The sequence below is a fragment of the Sciurus carolinensis genome, chromosome 12 (genome assembly GCF_902686445.1).
Source record: "Sciurus carolinensis chromosome 12, mSciCar1.2, whole genome shotgun sequence".
Taxonomy (NCBI): Eukaryota; Metazoa; Chordata; class Mammalia; order Rodentia; family Sciuridae; genus Sciurus; species Sciurus carolinensis.
In genome coordinates this window covers 2,956,673-2,971,515 of record NC_062224.1, presented here as the reverse complement: position 1 = coordinate 2,971,515, position 14,843 = coordinate 2,956,673, and the positions used below count along the sequence as shown (strand labels likewise).

General features: G+C 50.5%; 1 protein-coding gene across 2 annotated transcripts; it reads left to right on the top strand.

The window, feature by feature from the left end:
- Positions 1 to 6,746: 6,746 nt before the first annotated feature.
- Positions 6,747 to 13,704, top strand: Irf2bp2 (interferon regulatory factor 2 binding protein 2). 2 transcript variants are annotated; one of them, XM_047520666.1, is made up of 2 exons: positions 6,747 to 8,357; positions 8,963 to 13,704. In XM_047520666.1, exons 1-2 carry the CDS (start codon positions 7,361 to 7,363, stop codon positions 9,676 to 9,678), a joined length of 1,713 nt encoding a protein of 570 aa, XP_047376622.1. In that variant the 5' UTR covers positions 6,747 to 7,360; the 3' UTR covers positions 9,679 to 13,704. The 2 variants fall into 2 exon arrangements, with proteins under 2 accessions (XP_047376622.1, XP_047376621.1); XM_047520665.1 differs by having other exon boundaries at positions 6,747 to 8,405.
- Positions 13,705 to 14,843: the final 1,139 nt, after the last annotated feature.

Genomic DNA, 14,843 nt, shown 5'->3' with positions numbered 1-14,843 from the left:
CTCTCACACACACACGTAAAATAAAGTGGTCTTTTAGGGCAAGAAAGGTGCACACATTTTCCATAGCCTTGGGACAAATAACTAGGTGTCCTGGAGCTGATCCAGATGTTTTGCCCTGGCTAATTTAAACCAAGTGTGGACGGTGGGCCAGATACTCCTAACCTGGATAGGAGCCCAAACCAAGCGGGTATGATGCGCTCACTGGATAGGAAGATCTGGGACTCACTTAGCACAATGCTCCTGAAATAACAGGCGGCATCTACGGGTCCGTTTTCTGCTTGGCTTTGTGATCATGTGTGTGTGTCAGAGCATGTCGAACTTGGGTTTGTCCAAGTCCCCTGGGTTTACACATGGGAGGGGCCAGAGCAGAAATGACATCATGGCCATCACTCCCTTCTCCACTCAAGAAAAACACTGGCCCAGAAGGTCCAAGCGACCCGTCTCAGTTCACAAGCCAGGATTATGAGGAGAGCCTCTGTCCCGCTGCCAGCTCTGGTGCAGGTATTTACAATATGTAAAAAGGAACTTGCAAAGGAAAAGTAAATAGGAGGCAGCCCACCAGTGGGCTGAAGGAAGAGCTGCAGTTCCGAAAACCTGAATTCTCACTGTGGTTCATGTGCATGTTTTCTTTGTTTCCAGGCAAATTCCTCATTGTCTTGGTGTGTCTCTTGGTGCCAACTCCATAAGGCAGCGTACCTTAGTCCTCGTGGAGAATAACGAAGTGGTCTGGTAAAGCAGGGACAGGTAGATAGAGAGGTAGATAGAAAAAAAGCAGTCTGGCAAGCGCTTGAAATCTCGCTCCCTGTTAAATCCTAGCGTAAGAGGCCCCAGGAAGTTCACATGTGTGTAGTTCCCAGGCATGCTTTAGAACTGACTTCCTCACGCAGGAATTTGCTTGAAGGGCTGGGAGGTTTGCCAGCAAGTCCATCAAAGTTCATTTGCATTTGCATTTTAGCTGTCGGTGACAAGCTTTTTAGTAAACACACTACCTTTAGGCAGTTACTTGAGGGAACCCACTTCCCTGACCTGTCCACCTGTTGTCTCTTGGACTCAAACCCAGGCCCTTGGCTTCCATGCACATTTTCTCCTTCCTGTCTGAACTTCAGTTCTGGGTGTGACTCTTCATTCTCTCACCGGTTTCTATTTTTCCTGACAAAGAGGTAGCAGTCGGTGGGCATAGGAAAGGATGCACCAGTGCATACAGAAATTTGCCCCAATTAATAAATTACAGCCTAGAATTGATTTTTCAACTCTCTTTTCTTCTGTAGGGAGCTGTATCTCCTTTATAAAATTAACCACTGCTCTCCCTTACCCCCAAAATATTGAAATACTTTTACTGTTAAAAGTTTGACACAAAAGGATGCCATTGGAATATGCACTATATGCACAAATTAATTGTTTTAAGTGACATCTCCACTCTTTTTTGCTAAATACATTAGAGGAAGCAGCCCACCAGAACAGATGATTGAAACTCCATCGGTGGAGGCCAAGTAGCCAGCCGAACAGCCGCATTCTGCAGAGTATATTTTTATCTTGTCAAGAGAAAGTCAGTCTAGATCATATTGGCTAACTTCTACTTCACAAGAAATACAAACAAAAACTCACTTGTGTCAGGCATGGCCATTTTGTGTCCCCAGCCCTTTATTACCATGAAATTCCGTGCAATGGGTGGTTTCACGCTTTTTTCTTTGCAGGGCTCTGAAGCCCTTTGTGGTTCTTTGTCTGAGTGCCAAGGACGCAAGCGTGGAGTCCTGCTATAAGAACTAAATGATTTCATGAGTTTTTCCCTGTTTTTCAAGAAATAGGCCACAAAGAGTTGGGGTGCAGTGTTCCAATTGGTGAGTGTCAATACCACTGGACCACCCAGCTGGCTCCCAGAACCCTTTATCCCAACACCAACAGCACTTTTTATCTGAGGTTCATAAAGATCAGCACCTGGCTAGTCATTTCAGGAGTCCACAGTAGACATAGTTGTGCCACTGTCCCTCACTGTCCTTTCTTCTATCTGTTTTGAATGCTTAATTTGCTTTGGATTGAGGCCTTATGAACTATAACAGAATTTCCCTTTTTCCTATAAGCAAATTGTAGCCCTCTTTGTTAATACTCACAAATGTTAACACTCTCCTGTAGGGACTCTGCAAAATGCAAACAGAATGTTCTAGACCATTTCATTAGACAACAAGACTCATAACCTGAACTTCAGTCACCTTTAGTATTACTTTAGGCAAATCACTTAATCTTTTTTATTTTTATTTTTTGGTACCGAGGATTGTACCCAGGGGCACTTAACTGCTGAGTCACAACCCCAGTCTTTTAAAAAATATTTTGTTTAGAGACAGGGTCTCATTGCATTGCTTAGTGACTGGCTAAGTTGCTGAGGCTGGCTTTGAACTTGTGATTCTCCTGTCTCAGCATCCCGAGCCTCTGGTATTACAGGTATGTGCTACTGTGCCCAGTCACTTAATCAGGGTTTTGGTTTCTGAGAAGGATGACAAGATACAAAAATTTATGCTTGACATATTAATTTTAAATGTCCATATGAAAGGTACAATAAACACTACACTATCATGTTGTTCTGTAGCCTTCCAGAATTATTACATCATTTGATGATTTCAGTTTCCTTACTGTGGAATGTGTACATAGCAAATGCACAATTTTTAAGTAGGAAAGCTAATGAGAGAAAATTTATCATTTAGTGTTTTCAAATATTATCTGGGAAGTTAAGTCACCATTTTGTTAGCATTTTCCCATTGATATCTTTTAAAGGATTCTAGTGAGTGTCTTTAATAGAAGTGAAATCCACAGTCAGATATTATTCCAGAAAAGTGCATTCCATCCTGCTCTTTCCAAAAAGCTAGTAGGAGGGTTCTGGCACCAAATGGCTGTTGACTCTCCTCCAGGTCGCCTGTAAATTTCCTTGCAGACTGAGCAAGTGTGTGACCTCAATCTCTCCTTTGTCTGTTTTGTCTGCTTTTCCCATAGCTCTTTCAGTTCCGACACAGCCAGTAGTTAACCTACATCAAGACCCCAAATTTTGCTTTAGATGAGGACCTGTGTGAATGTGGTCACACAGGCTGGTAGCAGCAGCTTCTGCACATATGAGTGTGAATAAGGCAGGCCTGATTCGTGGACCCTCTCCCTGCAAAAGCCTCTTTCATATCTGAACGTCCTCTGTGCACAGGGAGGTAGGCTTAAGGGAGAGTTCAAGCAGAGGGAAGCACTTTTTAAAAGAGTATCTGCGATGTGAAAACCTGACATTGTCCCATAAAATGCCACTGCTTCGAAGAAAGGCTCTCCCACCAATAACAGAAGGTTCACTTACGTCATGGAGCTCCCAGTGTGTGTAGATGTATTCATATAAACAAATGTGTTCAAATACGTACTCATAACTTTTTAAAAAGTGGAAACACCCTGAAGATTACACATACTTTTTCAGTCTTAGAGCACTTCTGCTCAAGCACAGGGAGTCTGCAATAACGTCCACAGAGATCCAAATGACATGTGGTGGCATTTTTTTCTCCTTCAAACATGCCAAGGTCAGAGTGGAAGAAGCTGTGTTCTAGTTGCAACATCACGGTTATTTAAAGAAGCTGCACTCTAAAGAATGAAGGAAGGCTGTGTTTCACATCTGGGGAGGGTGGGACCCATGAGCTGGCCAGTCCCTAGGAATGCCATCCCTGGACGCACCCCCGGCTGCTGGGCATGGGCCTGCACAGCTCCTGCAGCTGTGTCCTGGAGGCAGAGTCCCACCCGGCTTCTTGCCAGTAACCCTTTCTGTGCCCTGCTCTGGGAACTGTTGGTACAGGGCTTCCTGACTGACTGAGCCCGGGGGGACCAGACTCAGATTTCAGAGGGTAATGTTCACAGTGGAAGCCCAGGTGGCCCTCTGTGTGGAGGCCAGCTTTGCTCTGCCACTGAGCATCTCCTAGAGTTGCTTCTTTGGGCTAACTTTCTCAGCCTCTGCCCTTACTCTCACTTTGTCAGAGTGTCACAGTGAATGGCTTTCCCTTTACTCCTCAACTGTGATTTTTATTTAAAAAAAAAATCTTAGAAATTATAGCTGGGAAAGACTTGCTTCATCTAGTCTCAGCAGGAGGGCTCCCCATGGAATATTTCCATGGGTTTTTAAGACAAATAGCAATGTTCTGGGTAAAAGCCAACCTCAGCCCACTGCTTCACCAACCCGGGGAGGCATGTGCCTGCCTGGCCACTGAGGAATGTGCAGGGGCATGCTGCAGCCAACCCAGTAACCTTGACTCTGAGTGGCAAAGATGATCGTAACTCTTCAGAGAGGACCTGGAGCCTTGAGCAAGAGGGCAGAGTCTACGTGACTAAAACATACCAACTTCCTCTTTCATAAGTCATCACATGATGAACTACAATTACAATTCCTGCCTTGTCTCTGCGAATTGCAGACGCATTGCCTCACCCTAGAAACCCTGCTCCCGTGTGGAGGAGGAGGCTGTAACTGCTGCGGCAGCCGGCAGCCACTTGGCTGCCGTCCAACTCCAGTCTGCGCTGGGAGGGCGGGAGGTGGGTGGAAGACAAAAACAAAGCTCTGTTTACTTAGCATACATCGATAAAGCTGCTGCAGAGCCACATGAAAGGCCAAGCAGCACGAAGACTTTTGATACAATATAAGGAACTGCTGCCCTGGATCCAAGGCCCACTTTAACCCCTTGGGCCCCGGGATCTTTTTATGGCAGGCAAGTCCAGAACTAAAAGAGCCTTTCCATCTTCCAGCAGGCATTTAATTCTTGAGGGAAGTTCCAATAGCTCAGTTTCGACATTCAGCTGGCAATGTACAGTGAAAAGGAAATGCTCTTCTCCCAGAGAAGAGAAGCTCTGTTCCACAAAGATCCTTACTTAGTGTCTCTCAAGGCAGACATTGTATCTCAGTGGTTCTATTTTGGGATGGAGTGGCAGGCTCTCCCTTGAGGGCATTCAGTTCCTGCTTCCAGGTAAATGAGTATAATTAGGTCATGGCTCTAATGGTGAGTTGTGTTTTCTTTTAATATGTTTCAGTCCCTGCTTTGTGGGGCAATCTCTTGGGGGCGTTGAAGTCTCTCTGCAGCAAAAAGTGAGGTGATTCTTCCCCTTTGCTCTGTCCCCATGAGTGAAGTCACGTGCTGGAATGAGTTGCAGGGTCTTGGCTGGGAGTGACCAGAAGGACAGGTCCTGAGGGAGGTGCCAGGAGTGCCCGAACCTGCTGGCACCAGCTGCCTCTGGGAGAGATCCCGGTAGGCCCGTTCTCCTGGCTCAGGATGGGGCGGGGTTGCAAGGCAAGGGACAGGTGGGGAGCCTAAGGAATACCTTATCTGGAAACCCCCACGGGAAGACATTCAAGGCTAGCCTGTGAACACACTTGGGTCTGGCATTACGCTTTCTGTGCCATTTCGAACAGGTTTTTTCATGTGCTCTAAGCAGCTCCCTCCACTGTTTTTCTACAGGCGTGTTTCCTCTTGTGGTTAATCCTTTGAAGCAACCTGGCATTTTCAATAGCAGCAACTGGAGAGAAACGTCAGCAGGATTTTTTTTCTCCCTCTCCACCTACCAATCCAGTGGTAGGAAAGATAATATAATTAGTACCCTGTTCTTCCCACATTTAACCAGCTCATTCCAGTCTCGGGGGAGAGAAGTGGGGCTGTGCTCCCAACAAAGCAGCTCCAGAGCCGCCCTTATGGAGCGGAAGTGTGTCTGTCCAACCCAAAGTGACCGGCCCAAAGCGATCCACCAGAGCACACACCAGCTCCTCCTCCTGACAAAAGTGGGAAACTCGATATTCAGTCCAGTCTGGGCAGGGCCTGCGCTGCCCACCGCGGAAGGGAGCCGGGGGCTGGCCAGGCGGGCCTGCGCCCATGCGCCTGGGTCAGGCGCGGGCGGCGGAGTGCCAAGCCGGCCAGCAGGTCGCCCCACCGCGCGCGAAACCCAGGAGGCCGCCAGCGCCGCGGATCCTCCGCGCCTCCCGCCTTGCCAGTCCAAGTTCGGCCCGGGGCGGGGCCTGCAGGCCGGAGTCGGGGGCGGGGCCTGCGCCGTGACGCCTCAGAGCCCGGGTCCCTGGAATGTGCACTCGCTCCGCGCGGCCCCAGGCCCGCGGCGCCGGGCACGTCCGCGCGGAGCGTGCGCACTGGCGGCAGCTCGCGCCCACGTCACGCGCCCGCCGCGCGGACCTACATAAGGCAGCGGGGCGGCGCCGAAGGCTCGGCTAAGCGTGCGGGCGGCGGGCCGCGGTGCTCCAGAGCCCTCTTCCGTGCGTGCTTGGGGCTGGGCCTGGCGCGTCTGGCTCTCCCGAGTTTGTGAAACTTAAAGGGGCAGCGGCCTCGTGTTCCTCCCTAGACAAATACACTGCAAACTACTGTTGAGTGCGTGCGCACGACCCAACGTGTTTGGCCAATTAGGAGTCTTAGAAAAGCCCAAGCAGGGCTACGCAGGACCCCAAGCCCCCATCCTCAGGAGACTATCAGGAACCAGGAGACAAAGTGGACTTGTGTGTAAAAGCAGTCTCAACACGATTTAGCCCAAAAGGACACGAGGAGGGGAAATCCTGCCTGAGTGGTCGCCTGGGAGAGCCGAGCGGGGGGCGAGCGCAGGATATTCCAACAGGCACATATGCTCCAGGTCCGCCCCGGGGCGGGTGGCCCGCGTCCCGGCCAAGCTCCGGCCCCGCGCGGGGGAGGGGAGGTGGCAGAGGGCGGGCGCGCGCGGGCGCGCGCGCGAGGGGAGGGGGCCGCGCAGGCGCCGTGCGAGGCTGTCGAAGAATCAAGTCTGTAGAAGTGGAGCGGCCGCGGCAGCAGCAGCAGCGGCGGCGGCGGAGCTCAGCGGGCTGGGCGCTGGAGAGCGGCGACGCCAGGAGCTGGGACAGAGCGGCGGAGCGGCCCGCGGCGCGCGCCGCGCCCGAGCTCCACGCCGCCCCGCGCGGCATGCCCCGCCGCTCGGGCTGAGCCTGCCCCGGCGGCCGCCCCCCGTCCCCCGCCCCCCGGCCTCCCCGCCCCCCGCCGGCCGCCGCTGCGACCTGCTGCTCTCGCCCGCGCGCCCCGTTTTCGCCCCGGTCTGGAGGCCCGCTGCGGCCCCGGCCGAGCCGCCACCGCCGCCGCCGCCGCGCCGCCCCGCCGCCCGCGGGGACCTGCTGCCGCGCCCGCCGCGCCTTGCCGCGCGCCCGCCGCCCCTCGTGCACCGGGGGCGCCGCGCGGGCGCCGCGCCTTCGCAGGCTCTGCCGCCGCCGCCGCCGCCTCTGCGGCCGCCGCCGCCGCTGGTCGGAGAGACGCGGGGTTGGGGGGCGCGGCGGGCGCGCGGGCTGCCTGCGGGGGGCGGCGGCGCCCCCTCCTCCTCCTGCGCCTCCGGCGCCGCGGGCTCCGCGGATATGGCCGCGGCGGTGGCGGTGGCGGCTGCGTCCCGGCGGCAGTCGTGCTACCTGTGTGACCTGCCCCGCATGCCCTGGGCCATGATCTGGGACTTCACCGAGCCCGTGTGCCGCGGCTGCGTCAACTACGAGGGCGCCGACCGCGTCGAGTTCGTCATCGAGACGGCGCGGCAGCTCAAGCGGGCGCACGGCTGCTTCCCGGAGGGCCGCTCCCCGCCCGGCGCCGCGGCGCCCTCGGCCGCCAAGCCGCCGCCGCTCTCGGCCAAGGACCTCCTCCTGCAGCAGCAGCAGCAGCTCGGCCACGCCGGCCCCGAGGCGGCCCCCCGCGCGCCGCAGGCTCTGGAGCGCTACCCGCTGGCCGCTGCGGCCGAGCGCGCCCCGCGCCTGGGCTCCGACTTCGGCGGCCGCGCGGCTGCGGGCCTGGCCCAGCCGCCGACGCCACAGCCGCCGCCGGTGAACGGCATCCTAGTGCCCAACGGCTTCTCCAAGCTGGAGGAGCCGCCCGAGCTGAACCGCCAGAGCCCGAACCCGCGTCGCGGCCATGCCGTGCCTCCCACCCTGGTGCCGCTCATGAACGGCTCGGCCGCGCCGCTGCCCGCCGCCCTGGGCCTCAGCGGCCGCGCCGCCGCCTCGTTGGCCGCCGTGTCCGGGGCCGCGGCTGCGGGCCTGGGCTCGGCGCAGCCCGCCGAGTTGGGCGCCCACAAGCGGCCAGCGTCCGTGTCGAGCAGCGCGGCCGCGGAGCACGAGCCCCGCGAGGCTGGAACCAAGGAGAAGCCGCCGCCACCGCCCGCGCACCGGGGCCCTGCCGACAGCCTGTCGAGCACGGCGGGCGCCGCGGAGCTGGGCGCCGAGGGCTCGGGCAAAGGCCGCGGGCCCGGAGAGCAGGACTGGGTCAACAGGCCCAAGACCGTGCGCGACACGCTGCTGGCGCTGCACCAGCACAGCCACTCGGGGCCCTTCGAGAGCAAGTTCAAGAAGGAGCCGGCCCTGACTGCAGGCAGGTTGTTGGGTTTCGAGGCCAACGGGGCCAACGGGTCTAAAGCAGGTAGGGGCGGCTGTGGAGCGAGGGGGTCGCGGGGCGCAGAGCTCAGAGGGGGAGGTTCTTTCGGTGCACCGTTCTGCCCCAACCCAGAAACAACAAACACCCGACTTCCTGATCTGCCCGAGGCGGAACCAGTGCTTAGTGGCAACGTGTTCATGTGCTGAAGCAGCATAACAGGGATGAGTCAGACCGGGCTGATTGATAGGCACGGACTCGGGGTTTTCCTTTCCCAGCACATTCTTGGATGGGGAGCATGAGGGCACCAGTCACCTTTTAACCTGTCGGGGACGTTAGCAGTCACAAGCACAGCTCGGGCCAGGGCGCAGGATGCATGTGTGAGAGCAGGCCATTCTCCGGGCCTGGTTTCCTTTTAGGTTGGTGTGCCTCCTCAGAGTCCCCTCAGTGTGTTGGGAGTTGCTTGCCAAACTTGTGTGACTAAAGTGTGCTGTTGAAGAGTAGAAATTCTGCAACAAGTTTTGTTCCACTTTAGCAAAGAAAGGCCCCTTTCAGTGCCCCTTCACTTATCCCCCCTTTTTTCTTCCATTTCTTTGTTTTTCCAGTTGCAAGAACGGCAAGGAAAAGAAAACCTTCTCCAGAACCAGAAGGTGAAGTCAGGACCCCTAAGATCAATGGAGAGGCCCAGCCGTGGCTGTCTACTTCCACAGAAGGGCTCAAGATCCCCATGACCCCTACATCCTCTTTTGTGTCTCCACCACCACCCACTGCCTCACCTCATTCCAACCGGACCACACCGCCTGAGGTGGCCCAGAATGGCCAGTCCCCCATGGCAGCCCTGATCTTAGTAGCAGACAATGCAGGGGGCAGTCATGCCTCGAAAGATGCCAACCAGGTCCACTCCACCACCAGGAGGAATAGCAGCAGTCCACCCTCCCCGTCCTCTATGAACCAAAGAAGGCTCGGCCCCCGCGAGGTGGGAGGCCAGGGGGCAGGCGGTACGGGAGGACTGGAACCCGTGCACCCTGCCAGCCTCCCGGACTCCTCTCTGGCAGCCAGCGCCCCCCTGTGCTGCACCCTCTGCCACGAGCGGCTGGAGGACACCCACTTTGTGCAGTGCCCTTCAGTCCCTTCCCACAAGTTCTGCTTCCCTTGCTCCAGACAAAGCATCAAACAGCAGGGAGCTAGTGGAGAGGTCTATTGTCCCAGTGGGGAGAAATGCCCTCTGGTGGGCTCCAATGTCCCCTGGGCCTTTATGCAGGGGGAAATCGCAACCATCCTCGCTGGAGATGTGAAAGTGAAAAAGGAGAGAGACTCGTGACTTTCCGGTTTCAGAAAAACCCAGTGGTTGTCCTTAACTAAAACTGCTTGAATTGTATATATGTCTCCATATATATATATCCAAGACAAGGGAAATGTAGACTTCATACACATGGCTGTATAATTTTGATTTTTTTTTTTGAATACATTGTGTTTCTATATTTTTTTGACGACAAAAGGTATGTACTTATAAAGGCATTTTCTTCTTTTGTTAACGTTATTAGCATATCTTTGTGCTTTATTATCCTGGTGACAGTTACCGGTCCTCGTAGGCTGTGACTTGGCTGCTTTTTTAGAGCACTTGGCAAATCAGAAATGCTTCTAGCTGTATTTGTATGCACTTATTTTAAAAAGAAAAAAAAAGCCAAATACATTTTCTGACATTGTAAGATTGCCTTACTGTCTGTTATTCCTTATTGCTGGCCCCTTTCTTAGGCTGGAGGCCACTTGGTGGAGAAGGAAAGGAAATGAGTGAAAGGGGCACCGCTATCAAGTGGGCATGCCACTGGGAAATACCACCAAGTTCACCCTGAAACTCGTCCTCTTGGAGGAGTAGGAAGATAGGTTTTGGATCTCTCTGTTTTGTTCTTGAAGTTCAGTTCTTGGGACGTTGCCTGTCTGAGAGGGCTGCTGAGAGATCCTCGGCGTTGTGGGGCTTGGGGGTGTTTTTCCTGAGGCAGAGTTGACCGCTGTCCACGTGATCAGTTGTAGGAGTACAGTGCTGCATGCTAGTTGGTTACATAAGACGCAGGCTCCAGTGATGGAGCGGCGTGGTGGGTGGTGGCGTGTGCGAGATGGCACTGCCGTCTTGGAGCAGCCTGGCTCTGCAGCGCCACTTCATCTGCTGAGCCCCCGACAGCTCTGTCTGTCGCTGCTGTGGTCCTCTCCTCTGCAAGAGTTGCCAGAGGAGTCGCAGTCCTGGTGGGCTAGAGAGCGTGGGATTGGTTTTGTCGGTTCTGTGTCCTGTTCCGTTTTGTTCTTTATCATTTACTGTAGTGCTGTTGCTGTGGATGCTGTCACATGTTTTCTAGTGAGTGCTGAATACGCTATGGTACAATGACAGTGAAGCCCCCGGTCCGCAAGGACCGCCTGTGGGCATATCAGTGACGGCCCAAATGTGGGTGGAGGAAACCTGTAATTTCCTTCTTACATGTGTTTGAGATACCAAGTGAATAATACTGTTCTGGAAAAAAATGATGAACTAGTGAAAATTAAAGAAATTGAGGGTTTTACATAATAGGCAGGCCCCACCTCTCAAACTATTTTTAGAAGCCTTTTGTAAGCTAATTTCTTTTGATCACTATTTTGCAACAGTAAAATGATTTTTTAAACCAATAAATCATCAGTTATTAGAAATAGTTGTCTCACAGCATACTGGTTTTTCTTTTGTGCTGTTACGATTTAATATTGACAGGAACACTATTTTAAATCCTTATGTTCAGGTGTTTGTAACTTGGCCTTACAGTTGGGCTGAATCATGGCTTCTAGGTCTACTGCATTTCGTGTATATCGTTCACAGCCTAGCTTCTGTTTTGATTTGAAAATAGATTATTACCAGCTTTGGATTTTTTTTTTTAAGTTGTGTTTGTCTTTTTTTGAAATCGCTCAAAACGTTTAGTGGTCAAGTTACTAACACTTGAAAATCAGATACTGCACCAAATACAGTATTTTTTCATGGTGATGTTGGTGAGTGCACCCATGGCTAGTGCTGTGTGGATCCATGTCACAGTCGTTGTTATGCTGCAGACAGACTTGCACGATTAACCAGTTTGTCCTTACACCTTTTTTTTTTTTTTTAAGTATACATGACTCAGATCAATCAGACTGGTCTCTCTTATGTGAATGTACACATGCAAAAAATAGTCAGTTTCACATGCCCATAAAGACACTTGTGAAGAATTCAGCTACTATGATCTGTTGTATAAATGTGTTTCTAGGCACTTTATTATAAACTAGAATTTGACCTCATAGATGTTCCAACTTGATCAGTCATTTGACCTAATTTGTGGTTGCTATCTGTGTTTTGCAACCTTAATGCAGATAAGCTCTCCAACGAGATTAATGAAGAACCGTCCTGCTCTAGTGGAGAAGTCTCTCCAGCTGTGGAAAAGCAGCCTGGGCTGGTGGTGAAGGGGGGAGACTGACCAGCTTAAAAGGGCTGCAGAGCTTCCCACTATTAAACACAGGCTCTCCACGAGTCTGTCTCCTCTCCTCGGAGGCCTTTGAGAAGGCTGGCAGCCGGAGTGCTGATCTAGGTTCTTTTTCTGGCGTCCCCAAGTTAAAAGTGAACACTGGGACATGGTTTGATCTTTTGTTGTACCCGATGACAGTGCAGAGATTCTCCACAGCTGGAGAGAAATGTCAGAAAGCTACTTACTGTACGTGGGCAGTATCAGATTTCAGATCCTAATATTTCAGCTATGCTTTTAATACTCAGAATACTAGGGGATGGGGTGTTGAAGCTTTCCCCCCCTTTTTTTTGTTAACAGTTTATAGAATTTAACAGATGTACTGTCTTTCATGTGGCCTCACATTTGAAGTTATGAGAACATACACATGGTTTACAACTTTTACTATATACCCTTCCTTGGCCACCAAGTATTTTAAAAGTGTGCCACCTTTTAACCTTTACTTTTTTTTTTAAGTTGAAGGTGATAACTTTTTCTATATATGATGCAATTCATGTCAACTAAAGTAAGTGTAATCTCAGATATCATTATATTTTAAAATCATGCTATGGAAATATCACCTGCATTCTGTCGTTTGTCCAATTTACAGTACCTTTTTTTTCCTTTAACTTTTAGCATTAAATAAAAAAAATAAAATTGGGAGCACTGAACATTTTCTGAGGCCTTTTTTAATTTTTTAAATGAGCATAGGATGACTCTCATGTTAATTGCTAATGGCAATGTGACTGAAGGACGTGTGGGTTTGGGTGTGGGGTTTGATGAACTGCAGGAGAACAGGAGATAAAAAGCTCTGGTGGCAGAAAACAGAAGTTCTAGGGACCAGGAAAGGGCCACTGGAGACGGGGACAGGTGAAAAGCTGTACAAAATACAGCTGAAGGCACTTGTTTATTTTTCAACTGGCAGCCTGGCCAGCCTTCTCCAACAGTGAACTGCAAGGAGATAGTGACCACAGTGAAAAGACCAGCCAGCCTGGGACTGCTCTTCGGAAAGCTTTGGAATAAAACAGCCTGGATGGGGCAGAGGAAATACCCTGAAGACAAAAGGAAAAAAGATGGGAAGAAAAAGAAAGCAAGCCTGCACTTTAAAAGCTTTGGAACCGACTTTATGTGAGCTTTACTGATATCCTGAAATCTGAACTTACAAATAGAGATAAGAGCACAGATGCATTTTAAAACCGCCTCTGCCGCCACATAGTAAGAAGTTTCCTGGGTGTTGCAGCGTTGACTCTTTATTGATCAATGGTTTGGCAGATTTCTCTATGAAAGGAAGTTGTGAAACTTATGAAGAGTCTAAAGCTAGGATGTACACAGACTTACTATATGTTTTAAATAGCAACAATGGATGTGTAGATGGGTATGTTTTTTAGGGGTGATCCAGTGACTTGCGGGTCCATTGCTATATTTTAATTTTTTTCATTATTAGCAGCCCATTTAATGCCATTTTTAAAGAAACTATTCTCAACATTTTTTTTTTTTTTTTTCTTTTTGCGGTAGGGGGATTGAACTCAGGGCCTGGTGCTTGCGAGGCAAGCACTCTACCAGCTGAGCTATCTCCCCAGCCCTAGAAACTATTCTCAGTAAGTCAGATTATATGATAATTTTTCAGGCAATTAAAATAAATAGGCTAAACTGTTCATCAGTTTTTGTTTTCTAACTTAAAAATATTTTTGAGTCAAATTTAAAATAGCATAGCATGCAGAAGTGATGTTTAAAATTTCAAAAGCTCCTCCCAAAGGTATACTTTAATGATTACATTCAGTTAAAAAAAAAAAAAAACCAGACTCTTGATGTGGCAGATGTCTTTGTTTATTCCCCAAAGGGAGGAAAAGTTGAAAGCACACAGACCCTTTCAGTTTCTAGACTTTTAAGTAGTCCTTTACTCAAAGTTGTTTTGCATATGATTTAGAGATGTTTTATTTGGTTAGCGAAGAGTAAAATGTTTGTCTTCCTGATTCCTAAGTGTGTACGTGGAATCATTCAGAAAAACGCTCAGTTGTGTGGAGGCCACCAGAAGTCCTGAGTCACCCTCATTTGCTGCCTTTGTTCGTGGGGAACAGTGTGAGAAGACACGCCTTTCCTCCTGCTGGAGGTCAGATGCCCCAGTGAATGGAATACATATTTAGCCTCCTCATCCTCTGTTCTGGGCCTGGGGGAGGGGTTAACTCCTTGAGTGCCACTGGCCGGGCCTCTGACAACAGCAACAGGCTTGCAACCAAGAGAAATAGGCTGAGTTTCCAGAGGCAACTGCCTAGGTCCTGTGCAGCTGGCCCTCTTGACAGCCTGAGTTACCCTCTGTAATTTGAAAGGCACAAAAATAGACAATTTGTAAATTACTTAAGAACTGGAAGATGGAAAATGCCTGGATTTATGGATTATCTGTGGATCCCCTATTAATCCTCCAGTAAGTTCATGATTAGGGATATCCACACCACCCCTTTCTATCATTAAGAAATTAACTTACGGAGCCAGGGTGTTGCTCAGGAAGAGCTTGTGCTTAGGGTATATGAGGCTTCGGGCTGGATCCCCTTCACCAATAAACAAACTAACAGTGAACTCAGTTTTAAGCCTGCCACCTCCCCTGTCGGCATAAGGCTGGACATACAACAGATTTCCCTTATTTTTTAAAGGATTATAGAATATGAAATCTATATTTGCACTGGTTTTTATCACAGAATAGTGTGTTTCCGCATGGCACTGAGCAACATAAAAGGATCCATACGCCCTGCAGAAAAGGTATTTTAGGGCAAAAATAAACAATTGCTTAGAAGATACTTTATCTTAAAAGCAGTTCTTTTATTTTGAATCTGAAAAACAACTGATATAATTTTCTTATTAGAACAACCACATGGGACTAGGTATAAGCAGATTCTTCCATAACACAGTCTTAAATATTTCTTTTAAAAATAAAAGTAGAAGGCCCTTTACAACTGTAGAGCAAGTCTTCAGTGCAAGTGAAATTTATCTCAAGATGGCCACA